This window comes from Schistocerca cancellata, chromosome 1 (genome assembly GCF_023864275.1).
Source record: "Schistocerca cancellata isolate TAMUIC-IGC-003103 chromosome 1, iqSchCanc2.1, whole genome shotgun sequence".
Taxonomy (NCBI): domain Eukaryota; kingdom Metazoa; phylum Arthropoda; class Insecta; order Orthoptera; family Acrididae; genus Schistocerca; species Schistocerca cancellata.
In genome coordinates this window covers 713,387,134-713,402,323 of record NC_064626.1, presented here as the reverse complement: position 1 = coordinate 713,402,323, position 15,190 = coordinate 713,387,134, and the positions used below count along the sequence as shown (strand labels likewise).

Sequence of the window (15,190 nt, the reverse complement as noted above, 5' to 3'; positions counted from 1 at the left end):
ACCTGCTTTCTGCATTGGCCTTCAGGAAACCTGGATCCCAGAAATGCGGACCCCTGCCCTCCACGGCTACAGGGGATATTACAAGAACCGTAGTGACTATAACAGAGTGTCAGGTGCAGTTTGTGTCTTATGTCGTGAACTTGGTATGCAGTGAACCTGTGCCCCTTCAAACCCGTCTTGAAGCTGTGGCTGTCAGGACAAGGACAACATTGGAAATAATTGTCTGCAATGTACATCTTCCTCCAGATGGTGCAGTACCCGTGAACGCATTGGCTGCACTGATTGATCAACTCCCTAAACCTTTCCTGCTTTTAAGAGATTTTAACGCCCATAACCCCTTGTGATGTGGCACCATGCTTACTGGGCAAGGCAGAGATGCCGAAAATTTACTGTCCCAGCTCGGCATCAACCTCTGCATCTTAATTACTGGTGTGCTGTCCCCCCCCCCCCCCACCCCCACCCCCCCACCCCAAATATCAGTGTGGCACATGACACATATTTGGCCATTGATCTCTCGGTTTGCAGTCCTGACCTTGTCCCGTCTATCCACTGGAGAGCACATGACGACCCGTTTGGTAGTGACCACTTCCCCATCTTCCTGCCACTGGCATGGCATCATGCCCACAGATGCCTACCCAGGTGGGCTTTGAACAAGGCGGATGCTTTCACCTCTGCTGTCACCGTTTAATCTTCCCCACATGGTAACATTGATGTGGTGGTTGTGCAGGTAACTACAACGATGGTTTTGGTGGTGGAAAATGCAATCCCTTGTTCTTAAGGGTGTCCCCGGCAAAAGACAGTCCCTTAGTGGGTGCCAGAAGTCGCTGAGGCAATTAAGGAGCGTCGACGAGCTCTACAGTGGCATAAGTGGCACCCTTCCCTGGAGCAACTCGTAGCCTTCAAACGCCTCCGTGCCCGTGTTCGCCAGCTTATGAAAAGACGGAAACAGCAGTGTTGGGAAGGTGACGTATGGTAGCCAATGGTCGAGAGTTATCTCTCCCAAGTCTGGGAAAAGATCAAACGAGTTTTTGGGTACCAGACCCCAACAGGTGTTCCCAGTGTTAACATAAATGGCATGTTACCTACCAATGCAAACGCGACGGCCAAGCACTTTCCTAAGCACTATGCTCACGCCTCTGCGGCAGAGAACTAACCCCCCCCCCCCCCCCCTCCCGCCTTTCGCCTTCTCAAACGGCAGATGGAATGCAAAGTCCTCTCATTCACTACATGCCACAGTGAACCCTGTAACACCCCATTTACAGAGTGGGAGCTCCTCAGTACCCTTTCACAGTGCCCCGACACAGCTCTTGGGCCAGATTGGATCCACAGTCAGATGATTAAACATATCTCGTCTGACTGCAAGTGACATCTCCTCGTGACCTTCAACCTGATCTTGTGCGATGGTGTCTTTCCATCATACCGGCGGGAGAACACGATCGTACCAGTATTCAAACCCTGCAAAAACCCGTTTGATGATGGTTAGCTATCGGCCCATCAGCCTCACCAACATTCTTTGTAAGCTGCTGGATCGTATGGTGTGCCGGCAGCTTGCTTGGGTCCTGGAGTCACGTGGCCTACTGGCTCCTTGCCAGAGCGGTTTCTGCCTGGGTCCTCTACAACTGATAATTTTGTGTCCCTTGAGTCTGCCATCCAAACAGCTTTTTCCAGAAACCAACACCTTGTTGCCGTCTTTTTTGACTTCCGAAAAGCATATGACACCACCTGGTGACATCATATCCTTGCCACATTATACGAGTGGAGTCTCCAAGGCCTGTTCCCATTTTTATTTCGTGTTGCTTCATACTTTCCGGGTCCAAGTTGGTGCTCCCATAGTTCCCCACACATCCAGGAGAATGGCCCACCAGGGCTCTGTATTCAGTGTTTCTCTATTTTTAGTATCCGTTAACGGTCAAGCTGCAGCTGTAGGGCCGTCTGTATGCAGACAACTTCTGCATTTCGTACTGCTCAACCAGTACTGGTGTTGCTGAATGGCACCTACAGGGAGCCATCCACAAGGTGCAGTCGTGGGCCCTTGCCCGAGGCTTCCAGTTTTCGGCCACAAAGTTGTGTGTTGTGCACTTCTGCCTGCATCGTACTGTTCATCCGGAACCAGAACTTTACCTTACTGATGATCCTCTTACTATAATGGAGACATATTGATTCTTAGGACTGGTTTTCAATGCTGGATTGACTCTGCTTCCTCGCCTTTGTCAGCTTAAGTGGAATTTCTGGCAGTAACTCAATGCATTACTCACTTGTGGCAAGTTGGGGGATGTTTCTGTTACCATCACGCCCCATAAGAGCTTAAATATGGTCCAGGTTATTATATTCCACAGGGACCTTCTTTTGCAGTCTGACGATGAGCTATGTGCCAATTTAGAGCAGTGAGCTGTTCATTTCATACGGTGCGTCCATCGGCGTCTGAGGGATAACCAGGTTGCCACCGGTGCCTTCATCTTGGCCTTCGAGGGTGACACACTGCCTGAGTAGGTCAAGGTGGCGGTCTGCTGCTGTGACGTGAAGCCATATACCCCTCCCCCAATGCGGTGCTTTAAGTGCTGGAAGTTCAGCTATATGTCTTCCCACTGTACTTCCAGCCCCACCTGTTGAGATTGTGGACGTCCATCACATCCCAATAGTCCATGTTCCCCACTTTCCATCTGAGTCAACTGCGGAGAGCATCATTCACCTTGCTCGCTAGACTGCAGGATTTTACAGAAAGAGAGGAAAAACATGGAATATAAGACCCTTGACCGACTAACCTACACTGAGGCTAAGATGAAATTTGAGCGCCTACATCCTGTGTCTATGACCACCTCATACGCCGCTGCTACGAGAACAGTTGTCGCCCCATCATTTCTTCAAATTCCTGTTGCGCCTCAGAAACGGGAGACTAGACCTGCCCCCTTGATGGTGGGGGGGGGGGGGGGGGGGCATCTCCCTCCCTGCTGCTCCAGCACCACCTACTTTGGGAGCTTCTGAGCTGGAGAAGCGTAAGTCTTCTTCGGCTCCTCTCGCTAGGAAGGGGTCCATTGGGTCACTCCCTTCCCAGGGTTCTGCTAATGAGAAAGATGATCCCTGCCAGTGGCTGAAGAGCCCAAAAGCAGCTAGTCGTAGGGCTTCATGCTCATCCTCACTCCCGAGACAGATTCAGCGAAGTCCTTCCAGTCAGGGAAACCCAAGGAACAGCACAAGAAATTCAAAAAGAAGATCCCCAAGAACAAGGAACTTGCAGTGGCAACCACATCAGCACTACCTACAAGCTCTGCATCTCAGGATCGGGCGGAAATTCTGGCGTCCGCTGAGGACCTGGATCTTGTCGGACCCTCAGACACAATGGATATAGACTGCTCAGGCAAAATGTCACTGGCAGCAGGTGACCCTGAGGTGTAAACTGCCTCATTGACTGTTCCATGCCTTCCCAGTTCCACGATGATGTCATCTTCCAATGGAAATGCGGTGGTTTTTTCCGCCACCTGGCTGAGCTACAGCTACTGTTAAGCTTTACACCTGCTTTCGGCATTGCCCTCCAGGAAACCTGGTTCCCGGCAATGCGGACCCCTGGTCTCTGCGGCTATAAGAGATATTACAGGAACCGTAGCAACTGTAATCAAGTGTCAGGTGGAGTTTGTGTTTACGTCCTAAACCCAGTCTGTAGTGAAACTGTGCCCCTTCAAACCCCTCTTGAAGCTGTGGCTGTCAGAATATGGACAACACAGGAAATAACTGTCTGCAATGTATATCTCCCTCCAGATGGTGCAGCACCCTTGAATGTATTAGCTGCACTGATTGATCAACTCCCTAAACCTTCCCTATTTTTGGGAGATTTTAATGCCCATAGCACCTTGTGGGGTGACACCATGCTTGCTTGCCGAGGCAGAGATGTTGAAACTTTCGTATCCCAGTTCGACCTCTGCATTTTAAATACCGGGGCCGCCACACATTTCAGTGTGGCTCATGGTAGTTACTTGGACATTAATTTATCAATTTGCAGCCCAAGACTTCTCCCATCTATCCACTGGAGAGCACAAAATGACCTGTGTGGTTTGGACCACTTCCCCATCTTCCAGACACTGCCCCAGCGTAAGGGCCCGTGGATGCATGTCCAAATGGGCTTTAAACAAGGCGGACTGGCTATCTTTCACCTCTGATATCACCGTTCTCTCCCCCCCTCGTGGTAACATCAATGTGATGGTGGAGCAAGTGGCTACCAGAATCGTTCCTGTGGCAGAAAACGCGCTCCATCACTCTTTAGGGTGCCCCTGGCGAAAGACAGTTCCTTGGTGGTCACCGGAAGTCGCTGAGGCAATTACTGTGTGTTGGTGAGCTCTACAGCAACATAAGCGACACCCTTCCCTAGAGCATCTTCTAGCCTTTATAAGCAGCTCTGTGCCCATGTATTCCAGCTTATAAAATGACAGAAACAGGAGTGTTGGGAGTGGTACGTGTCGACCATTGGCTGCCATACGTCACCTTCCCAAGTCTGGACGAAAATCAAATGTCTTTTTGGGTACCAACCCCAACAGGTGTCCTTGACGTTACCATTAATGCCGTGCTATGTACCGATGCAAATGCAATTGCGGATCACTTTGCTGAGCACTGTGCTCGAGCCTCTGTGTCGGAGAACTACCCCCCCAGCCTGTCGCACCCTCAAACGTTGGATGGAAAGGAAAGTTCTCACGTTCACTACACACCACAGTGAACCCTATAATGCCCCATTTATAAAGTGGGAGCTTCTCGGCGCACTTGCACATTGCCTCGAAACAGCTCCTGGGCCGGATAGGATCCACAGTTAGATGATTAAACATCTCACGTCTGACTACAAGCGACATCTCCTTATGATCCTCAACCGGATCTGATGCGATGGCATCTTTCCATCGCACTGGTGGGAGAACACCATCATGCCAGTGCTCAAACCTGGTTAAAACCCACTTGATGTGGATAGCTATCAGCCCATCAGCCTCTCCAACATTCTTGTTAAGCTGCTGGAATGTATGGTGTGTCAATAGTTGGGTTGGGTCCTGGAGTCACGTGGCCTACTGGCTCCATGTTAGGGCGTCTTCCACTAGCGGTGCTCTACCACTGATAATCTTGTGTCCCTCGAGTCTGCCATCTGAACAGCATTTCCCAGACACCAACACCTTGTAGCCATATTTTTTGATCTACGCAAAGTGTATGACATCACCTGGCAAAATCGTATCCTTGCCACGTTATACGGGTGGGGCCTTTGAGGCCCACTCCCAATTTTTATCCAGAATTTCTTGTTGCTTTGTACTTTCCATGTCCAAGTTAGTGCCTCACATAGTTCCCCCCATATCCAGGAGAATGGGTTCCCACAGGGCTCTGTATTGAGTGTATCACTATTTTTAGTGGCCATTAATGGTCTAGCAGCAGCTGAGGGCAGTCTATCTCACCCTATCTGTATGCAGACGGCTTCTGCATTTCGTACTGCTTCACCAGTACTGGTGTTGCTGAGCAGCGCATACAGGGAGCCATCCATGAGCTGCAGTCATGCACTCTCGCCCGTTGCTTCCAGTTTTCTGCCATTAAGTCTTGTCATGCACTTCCATCGGCGTCGTACCGTTCACCCGGACCCAGAACCTTCCCTTAATGACTGTCCACTCACTGTAGTGGAGACATATCATATCGATTCTTAGGAGTGGTTTTCGATGCCCGATTGACTTGGCAACCTCACCTTCGTCAGCTTAAGGGGAAGTGCTGGCAGCATCTCAGTGCCCTCCCCTGCCTGAGCAACACCAGTTGGGGTGCAGATGGCTCTACTCTGCTGCAGCTCTACAAAGTCGTTGTTCAATCCCGCCTTGACTATGGGAGTCTGGTTTATGGTTTGGAGGCACCCTCAGCGTTGTGTTTATTCAACCCAGTGCACCACTGTCACTTTCGCCTAGTGACGGGAGCTTTTAGGAGTCCGGTGACCAGTGTCCTGGTGGAGGCCAGATCCAATGTGCACAACTGCTCGCCAGTTACGTTGCACACATTCGTAGTTCTCCTGCGCATCCAAATTATCGTCTCCTTTTTCCACCCGGGGAGTTCATCTCCTGCATCGGAGGCCTAGGTCAGGGCTAATGATTGCGGTTCGCATATGATCCCTTCTGTCTGAACTGGAGTCCTTCCCTTTACCACCTCCCAATCAGGTCCGTCCGCGTACATCTCCATGGTGTACACCTAGGCTGCAGATTCATCTAGATCTTTCGCATGACCCTATGGACGCAGTTACTCCTGTTGCTCTCCGCTGTCACTTCCTCTCTGAAATGGTTTACACCAACGGCTCAATGGCTGATGGTCAAGTTGGCTTGACCTACATCCACAGAGGTCATTCTGAACAGCATTCCTTGCCCGGTGGCTGCAATGTATTCACAGCAGTGCTAGTGGCCATCTCTCGTGTACTGACTCCTTGAGCAGCCTACAAACTGTCGACCAGTGCTACCCTCGTCATCCTTAGGTAGCGTCCATCCAGGAATCTATCTGTGCCCTGGACCAGTCCTGTCGTCCAGTGCTTGTTTGTGTGGACTCCAGGACACGTCGTCATCCCAGGCAATGAACTTGCCAACGGGCTGGCCAAACAGGATATAAGGAAACCACTTATTGTGATCGGCATTCCAATAACTGATCTGCATTTGTTTTTACGCCACCACGTTTTTGGCTTTGGGAGACGGAATGCCATAACCGCAGTACACACAACAAACTGATGCCATTAAGGAGACTACGAAAGTGTGGCAGTCCTCCATGTGGGCCTCTCGCAGGGACTCTGTGGTTCTGTCAGCTCCGCATTGGCCATGCTTGGGCGATCTGTAGCTACCTCCTGCACTGTGAAGATCCGCCTCAGTTTCAATGCAGCACCCAGGTGACAGTGGCCCATATTCTGGTGCACTGTCCCACTTGACTGCCCTGTGACGAAATCTTCGGTTACCGGAATTGTTGCTGCTAATTTTATCTGACAACACCTCATCGGCAGATTTAGTTTTACATTTTATTCGTGAGGATGGGTTTTATCATTTGATCTAAGTTTTAGCACATGTCCTTTGTCCCTCTGTGTCCTCCACCATTGTACTTTTAGGGTGGAGGTTTTAATGTGGCTGGATTCTCCTTTTTATTCTCATGGACAGCCAGCCATGGTAATCTGTTTTGTTGTTTTAATCTCTTCTACTTGCTTCTTGTGTTTCTGTGGTTTTCTTCTCCCCTTCTGTCCATTGAAGTGTTTGTTGCCCTTCTGTTTTTCTTGTGGTTTTTCCTTTCTCTCCGTTTTGTGTTGTCAGTCTTGCTTGTTTTATTCTCACTCTTGTGGCATTCTTTTATTTGGAATAAGGGACAGATGACCTAGCAGTCTGGTCCCTTCCCCTCTCTTTTAAAGCAACCAACCAATTAGATGTCGGCTCAGTGAATTTCTGTACAATGTGTAAAGTGTAAATTTGAAATAAAGCTCAGATGCTATAGTTTCATGCCTCTATCACTGCTGCCAATCTTTACGATCAACAGTGTTTGGTGGAAAGTATATGCGTGTGTAACGTATGTAGTTGAAAGGCTCAGGTAAAAGGTGAATTGAGTGAGGCCATACATTGCAGGCAAGTGGCCATCATGACAATGCCCCATGTCATACGGACACTTTCATAACAGAATTTTTTACCTCGAAAGGCATTCCTGTTGTTCCACAGACACCCAAACCACCTGATCTGAGTCCTTGTGACTTTTTTCTTGTCCTGACATTGAAAAATATCTTGAAAGGATGTCATATTGAGACTCTAGAGAATATTCAAAACAAAGTGTCCGACATGTTAAAGTCCCTTCCAGTTGAATCCTTTCCGCACTGCTACCAAGGGTGGAAACGACAGCTCCACTGATGTAAAGCTGCCCAAGGGAACTAATTTGAGGGGGACAAATTATTGTTTTTGGAAAGCAATAAAAACTTCAGTAAATAAAATATCAGTCTTACTATTTTTTCACACACTTCATACTTTGTTTGTGTACATAGTGGGTCAACAGTGAAAAGTCCCTTCACAATGTGAATTATCATTGTTGGAAATCACATAGATGTCGAGCTTGTAAACTGCAGCAACCAGGCACGTAACACATGTAGAGAAAATTTAATGGAGGCAGTAAATATAAGAGAACACATTTCAAGTGCAGAGTGGTAGTACCTATCTTTCATATTATTTGTATTGTAATGTCAATTCACAGAAATGTATTTTGAGATGGTTAAGATAATAAAATTTTCAGATATTTCTTTCTTCCCATGAAAGCTGAAATAATTTAAGTGTTTTGCTTTGTGTAGAAAACTTGTTGTTAATTAATTTGTTGTAGGCACATGGTTCTAGCTTTGTCCTAGATTATAGCTTTCTTTTCTAAACATTGACATCCATACTCATTTTATAGTGTATAGGAACTTCATACTGTGTTTTGCACTGCCAGTTTTCTACTGTGTGTGTGCTGTGAAATACGAATATGCAGCCCAAACATTCTTTATATTAGACTTCAAACATATTATGTCTTGTGTACACTATTTCTAAGAACAATGGATATTACTACCTGTCCTAAAGCACGGTCAATGCCTGCTCCATGTTGTTTCTCAGTGAAAGTAGATCAACTTGATCACTGCAAAACAAACCTTTGGTATATTAATATTTATGTACAACATATTTTGAGGTAAATATTTTAGTATTTCTTGTTTCATTATAGTCTCTCTTGTTTTACAGGTAGCCATAAAAATAATTGATAAAACACAACTGAACCCTGGGAGCCTGCAAAAGGTAAATGAAATTTATCTATAGACAAGTCTTCTTTAAATTAACGTTACAAAACTATACCCATATCTGTGATAGATAAGATTGAATGCGCATTAAATTTTCTAGGTTGGTGGGGTGGGGGGGGGGGGGGGGGTGTGGAAGCAGTGATATAATATAATACTTCTATTAAAGTTAAAAACTTGAATATGTTATTGTTATATTCCTGCTGCTACTATATTCTGCAATGTAACTATGAACTATGAATACGTGTCTAAATTAAGATGATAACAACACTGTTGCCACCCTGCCCAGTGTCCCCTCTCCGTCCAGTCGCTGCCCCACCCCATTTCCCCTCTCCGCCCTGTTGCTGCCCCACTTTAAGTGTGGCTGTCAAATGTATAAGCAGTCAATGCAAGCAGCCAGATGCTACCTGGAAAAGTTTTTCTGAGGTGCCCAGCTGCCAGATTTGTGCATGTGCAGGGAAGTCAGACTTGTAGTGGGGAGTGGTGTCCACATGACCTGTGTTAACGTTTAGTTAAATTGCTGTTCTCCCTTCATTTACAGCTTTAACATTCAGTGAAAACAAAACAGATTTCTGCCTGGGAAGTTAATTTTGTTGGTTTGCTAAAGAAATTTGCCTTTTATTAATCTTATCTGCAGAGGCAGTCAGTTTATTTGGAACGAAATGTTTCAGTCCATAATACTACCCAGTTTCAACTGGTCACTGAATTTACAGTGCGCGTTTTAATCTTCTGGTACATATGGCATTATGCCATAATAAAGAGCCAAACATGAGAGAATACAGTAATGGTACGCCACGAGAATTGGCTTGATAAAAACCACACTGAAGAGCTTCAGCAGAATTATATGTTTTCTGTGAAACACAATATTTTTCAATCACAAGACATGTTTCAGTGCTTGTCGGGTACCTTCTCTATGCTTAACATTATTTCTTAATTTGAGTTGTTTACAGCTTAAATTTACTAAACGCAGTTCTTCAGTAGATTACAGACTGGGAGCACACATTGTGTATCATTGTAACTGGCTTTATATTTACTCCTGGTGTAAAATATGAACTGCCAATTATACAGTTTCCTGAGTTACAGAGTCTAATTTTGGAATGAATATTGTGCCAAGGACTGCTCTCTAATTTTGCATTCCTTATCTAGATACGATATATAAAACAATTGCCCTATGTACAGTGACTATTTGTCCCCTGCAAACAACATGCTGCGCTGATGCCCCATTACATATGAAATTCCAAACAGAAAAGGGAAGAAAGATGTATGAGCGGAGCAAAGACTAAGCAAGGGCTTTGCACATTATCATAGCTACACAAGCGAAGTAAATTTTGTCTTTTGGTGCTCTCTGGCAACTAATCAAACTGACCAAAAATTTCTAACAGGTAGCGGAAAAGAACTGTGAATGGTGGTTTAAGAAGCACTGCTTTCAAAGTAAATTTCCTTTTTACACTAGATTAATTATGTTTTGAGTGAGGCTGTGCAGTGAGTTTTCTTGAATCGTAAAGCTTTTGACTCATTCAAAACTTAACACTTTGAGTACAGCCACTTAGAAAAATTTTGGACACAGAAGACCACCCATTGGTACCATTATTTCAGATTTTACCAGCATGTTTGTGTTTGATATATTGCAGAGGGGTAATTTACGCTAGAAAAAATTATATGAGTAAGTGTAGCTTTTCTTGTATGTACACTATACACTTATAAATTTAAACAAGGAACTTCAGTATTTGTGTGTTCGTGCAACTTAACAGTGATATTGGTGTTAGCCGACTCCAAGTGTCCTATACTCTGAATATAAGTTGTCATTTGCTGGCGACGTAACATATCCTGAGCAATGACTGACTAACAGAAGTGCCTCACAATCTCGATTTCAGTGATTCAGAAACTAATGTGCTAAGTTTGGTGGAATAATATTTTTGGAATACGAAAATCTGCTGTGCATCAAAGATCTTTCCAAAACACATCATTTTCTTTTTCCTGTGTTTCATTTCCTAAAGTGCCAGGGACAGGTTTTACGATTCCAGGGTGAAGCACAAAGCCACTTAACACAGAGAAAGTGTATCCTCGCCTGGATAAACAGTGTTTTCACCTGGGAAAAAGCGTATTTTCAACCAGGAAATTTGTGAATATTTTTGCTCGCCAGCATATACATCCTGCTGCCATCACCGTGCGCCCCGACCCAAAGCTACCACGTATGCCACATACTTCACCCTGTCGCCACCACTGTATGCGCCGCGCACTCTGCCCTGTCGCCACCACCATGTATCGACCCCCACATTCTCTCCAACCCATTGCCATTTTGCCCCACCCCCTCCCCCCTTCCTGCAACCCTGTCCGCACTGTCATCACACAGCATTCCCCTCAGTCCCCACTGTAGTCACTGGGCACCCAATCCTGTCCGCAATGTCACCACCTCCCTCCCCCCCTTCTTCCCTCCCCTCCCGCACTTTCCACCTTGTTGTCCCCATCGACCCTTCCTCTCCTCACTTCTCACCCATTTCGTTTGGTCATTCGACTCTGTCCTGTAGCTGCCACTAAGCAGCAGCAGCACCACCGAGCAACCCCCCCTCCCCCCCCCCCCCACTCCCCCACTATCCCCACCACGAGCTGCTCCCCACTTCCAAGCTGCCGTCGCATGCACCCTTTTTCTCCTCAATATTACCACCACCTTTCAATGCGCCACTGCTGCGCTTCTCGCTTCTGCCTTGTTACTGCCTTCATGCCACCCTGTTGCTGCTCTCATAACCTCCAAGCTGTTCCCTCCAACTTGGCCTGCTCACCCCTCCTCACATTCGCTTACTCCAGCCTGACCACCTCTCCTTGTCCTAACATTCAATTACTCCAGCTTGGCCGCCTCTCCTGTCCTTGCAGCCATTTACTCCAGCATTTCTTCTTTGATTTGTCATGTGTGGGGTGGAAATTCATTCTTCAGGAGGTTTTTAATTTCCGAGGAACTTTTCGCCTTATTTTCTCATTTGTTATTTTCATGAATTAATAATTTATCTATATTTACATTGGGTGCATTTAATTTTTCTTTGTAATTTCTATTTGTTTGCACATATTTTAAATAGCATTGCATGTAATACACATTGTTATCAACACGTTTATTGGTTTTCTCATGTTTCAGTTATTCAGAGAGGTTAGGATAATGAAAATGCTAGACCATCCAAACATAGGTAGGTATGAATAAATTTGTTGTTAATGATAACTGTCAAAACTTGATCTTGCTTTTATGTTTACATTGACTTATAAGTCTCTCTTTTTAAGTAATTCAGAAGGAACCCAAAAACTGTTTCTTGGAAATTTCCTGATTTGCATCACTGTAAATTTGAATCCTTCAATATTCGCAGAAAAGTAGCTTTAGATGTAATACCAGTTTTATGTAATGGGGCGGAACTGCTATTATGTATGTTGGTGTGTTAACAACTTGAATGCTAGTTTATAATCTGAGCTACAGTTTAGTGTGATTCTTCATGGGCATATACAATACCAAACACTGCTTCTATTTTATCAGAACTGCCCTTTAGCATGAACTGCTGTTATGTGTAACCTGTAAAGTTAGTTTTTGTTGTATGTTGATCCATATTTTACACAGTAACTTCAGTGGTTCATTGCTGTTTGATTACAACTTTGTCTCTGCTCCTGTTTATGTGGGAACAACGTGCAAAACTTACTACAAGTATTGATAAGTGGCAGAAGCACCTTTAGTTGCAATAAAGATGTCAGTGTGTCCTGTTGACACCTCCCACATTTCAGAGGCCCAGAAGGAAACAAAAAAACTGTAGATAGGATAATGGAATTGCACCATATGCGACAGCATCTCAAAGAACTTATGTTCCCATGTCAGATGTCCCGACTGTTGTCACCAGAGTTCTGCATGATCACGTGAAGTGAAAATGGGGACTCCACAGCTGTGCACACAGGCAGTAGGTGTTTTTCAGAAACAAAGTAGCCAATTACTGTGTAAAGAAATTACCGTAGGTTGTATGACTGTTACTCACCTTATGTCAAACCAATAAGGGAATGGTATCATAAGTTTCTGACAACTAGGAATGTTCTGAAACACTAAGACGTGTACTGCCAGAATGATTTAGAGGAGACAGTGGAGGACGTAAGACAAGTGTTTCTCAGAAACCCATGTACCGTATTTACTCGAATCTAAGCCGCACTTTTTTTCCGGTTTTCGTAATCCAAAAAACCATATGCGGCTTAGAATCGAGTGCAAAGGAAGCGGAAGTTATGAAAAATGTTGGTACGTGCCGCCACAACTAACTTCTGCCATCGAATATATGTAGCACTACGCAGGCATGCTTTGTAGGCACAAAGATAAATATTGGCGCCAAAACCTCTGTGTCAGTAAACAAATTAAAAAAAAAAAGTGGAAGACGAGCTTTTTTTCTCCGTCGCGAGTTTCGACCACTGCATTTTCATACATAATCCAACGAAGTAAATACAAATTCCGTATTGTTCATCTTCGAATGTAGCCCAATTTCAGTGTACTACGAAAATCTGACTGGCAAGACTGTTTGGGATGTTTGTCAATATGGCCAACTCTACGTTCTGAATTTTTTCCTATCTGTGAGAAGAGATGGTTGCTAATAGGAACCTGATGAAATTTGAATCACATACAGTATTTTCTTCACCATAAGAATAATACGAATATAAACATTTTGCCATGTATTCTTTCGTGTTTGCTGCTATCTCATTTAAATCCTATCTGCCTAATAAACTACGAAACTAGAGTGAGACAACAGCAAACGCGGAAGAATATACGTATCGTTTCAAGTTTATATTCGTATTATTCTTATGCCTAATAGTGATACAGTCAGAAATGAAGCACGGCAAGTGACTAGATTTTTAAATCTAAGATGACTCTAATTTCTGTGCAGAATTTGATGTAATAAAGAAGCGGCCGCAAAGATTTTCAAACGGAGAAAAATTTTCGCCTAACTCTCATTCAGAACATGTTCTATCATACGCAGTCTATTATTTGATCCTTGTTGATCATTATCAAAGAAAGCAGCAGTGTAAGTAACAACAAATAGCAGTCTCTTGCCATTGTTTCGCTAATGAGACGATTCCTCTCTCTTTTATTTTTTTAACTGTATGCGGCGGTAGCGCGCACAAAAGCAAGCCATGCCGCGAGCGGCGACAGGCCGTAAACACGCACTATCTGAATGCGACAAACAATGCATGACACAATGCAGTAATGCATTTTCAGCTTAGAGTGACGCAAACACCTATAACAAAGAAAACGACACTTATCAGATCAAAGCAAAATGAGCAATCGACTCAAACCAGACGAAGCACGTGAAAATGGAAGGGGTACCTGTATAAATACGGACGGAGCGCCTGACGCATAGGAATGGCTACCTGGTAAAGCTTAACTGCTAAGCTTACGACTCGAACTCAACTACTGTAGCTGTATCGTCATTCATTCGACCTAAAATGTGTCTCATATTACAATGGACCAACTTTGTTTCAATTTGGAGGTGCGGCTTAAAACTTTTCTCTCCCCTTGAATTTCGAGTCTCAAATTTCAGGTGCGGCTTAGATTCGGGAATTTTTTTTTCCTTTATTTCGAGTCTCATTTTTCAGGTGCGGCTTAGATTCGAGTGCGGCTTAGATTCGAGTAAATACGGTAAGTCAGTTTGATACGCATCTAGGCAACTGAATGTATGCCAAGCAACATTGCATTGTGCAGTGTACCAGCATCTTTGTATGCTTACAGAGTGCAAAATCGGCAACTTCTGCTGCAAAATGACAAACCATGCCAATAATTTGATGCAGCATATTGAAATGAATGCCATCTTCCTAGAAAGATGTTCATTCCGACATGAGGCAATCTTTTATGTTCCATTAATTGTTAATCAGCATAATGTTCAACTTTGGAGTCAACAACATCTGCACGTTATCATTGAACATGTTGGTGATAACCCTAAATTAAATGTTTGGTGTGGGCTGATGCACGACAGGATAGTTGAACCATTCTTCTCTGCAGAAAACACAGTGAATGGGTCATCGTATCAGGACATGTTCGAGCAGTTCGTGTACCCTTAGATACAAGACTTGCAACCCGGTATCATTATTCACCAAAATGGAGCTCTGTCATATTGGTCAGTGGCTGTTCATTAGCTCCAAGATACGAAATCACCCAATCCCTGGATCGGACATGGACACATTTGTCTGAACACCTCATTCCCCCAACATTACGCTGATGGATTTCTTCTTGTGGGGACTCAAGAAGGACCTCATGTGTGCTACAAAAGTTGAAGATATGCCTGTGTTACTACATCGTACCACTGATCGATTGTGACAGTGACAGAGAACATGTTACAAATAACACAGCAAGAAACTGAATACAGAGTTGATATTCTTCGTACTGATAATGGATCACATTTAGAAGTGTATTGATGATAATTAAATAAA

The 15,190-nt window shown here is 44.7% G+C and overlaps 1 protein-coding gene across 8 annotated transcripts in view; it reads left to right on the top strand.

Moving 5' to 3' along the window:
• The window catches only part of LOC126184939 (serine/threonine-protein kinase MARK2-like), a 297,700-nt gene that overhangs the window by 149,954 nt on the left and 132,556 nt on the right, over positions 1 to 15,190 (top strand). For all 8 annotated transcript variants that reach the window (XM_049927665.1, XM_049927649.1, XM_049927638.1 and 5 more), the window contains 2 exons: positions 8,709 to 8,762; positions 11,889 to 11,937. In XM_049927665.1, the coding sequence (XP_049783622.1) occupies positions 8,709 to 8,762; positions 11,889 to 11,937 (103 nt within the window). The remainder of the gene's footprint in view (positions 1 to 8,708; positions 8,763 to 11,888; positions 11,938 to 15,190) is intronic.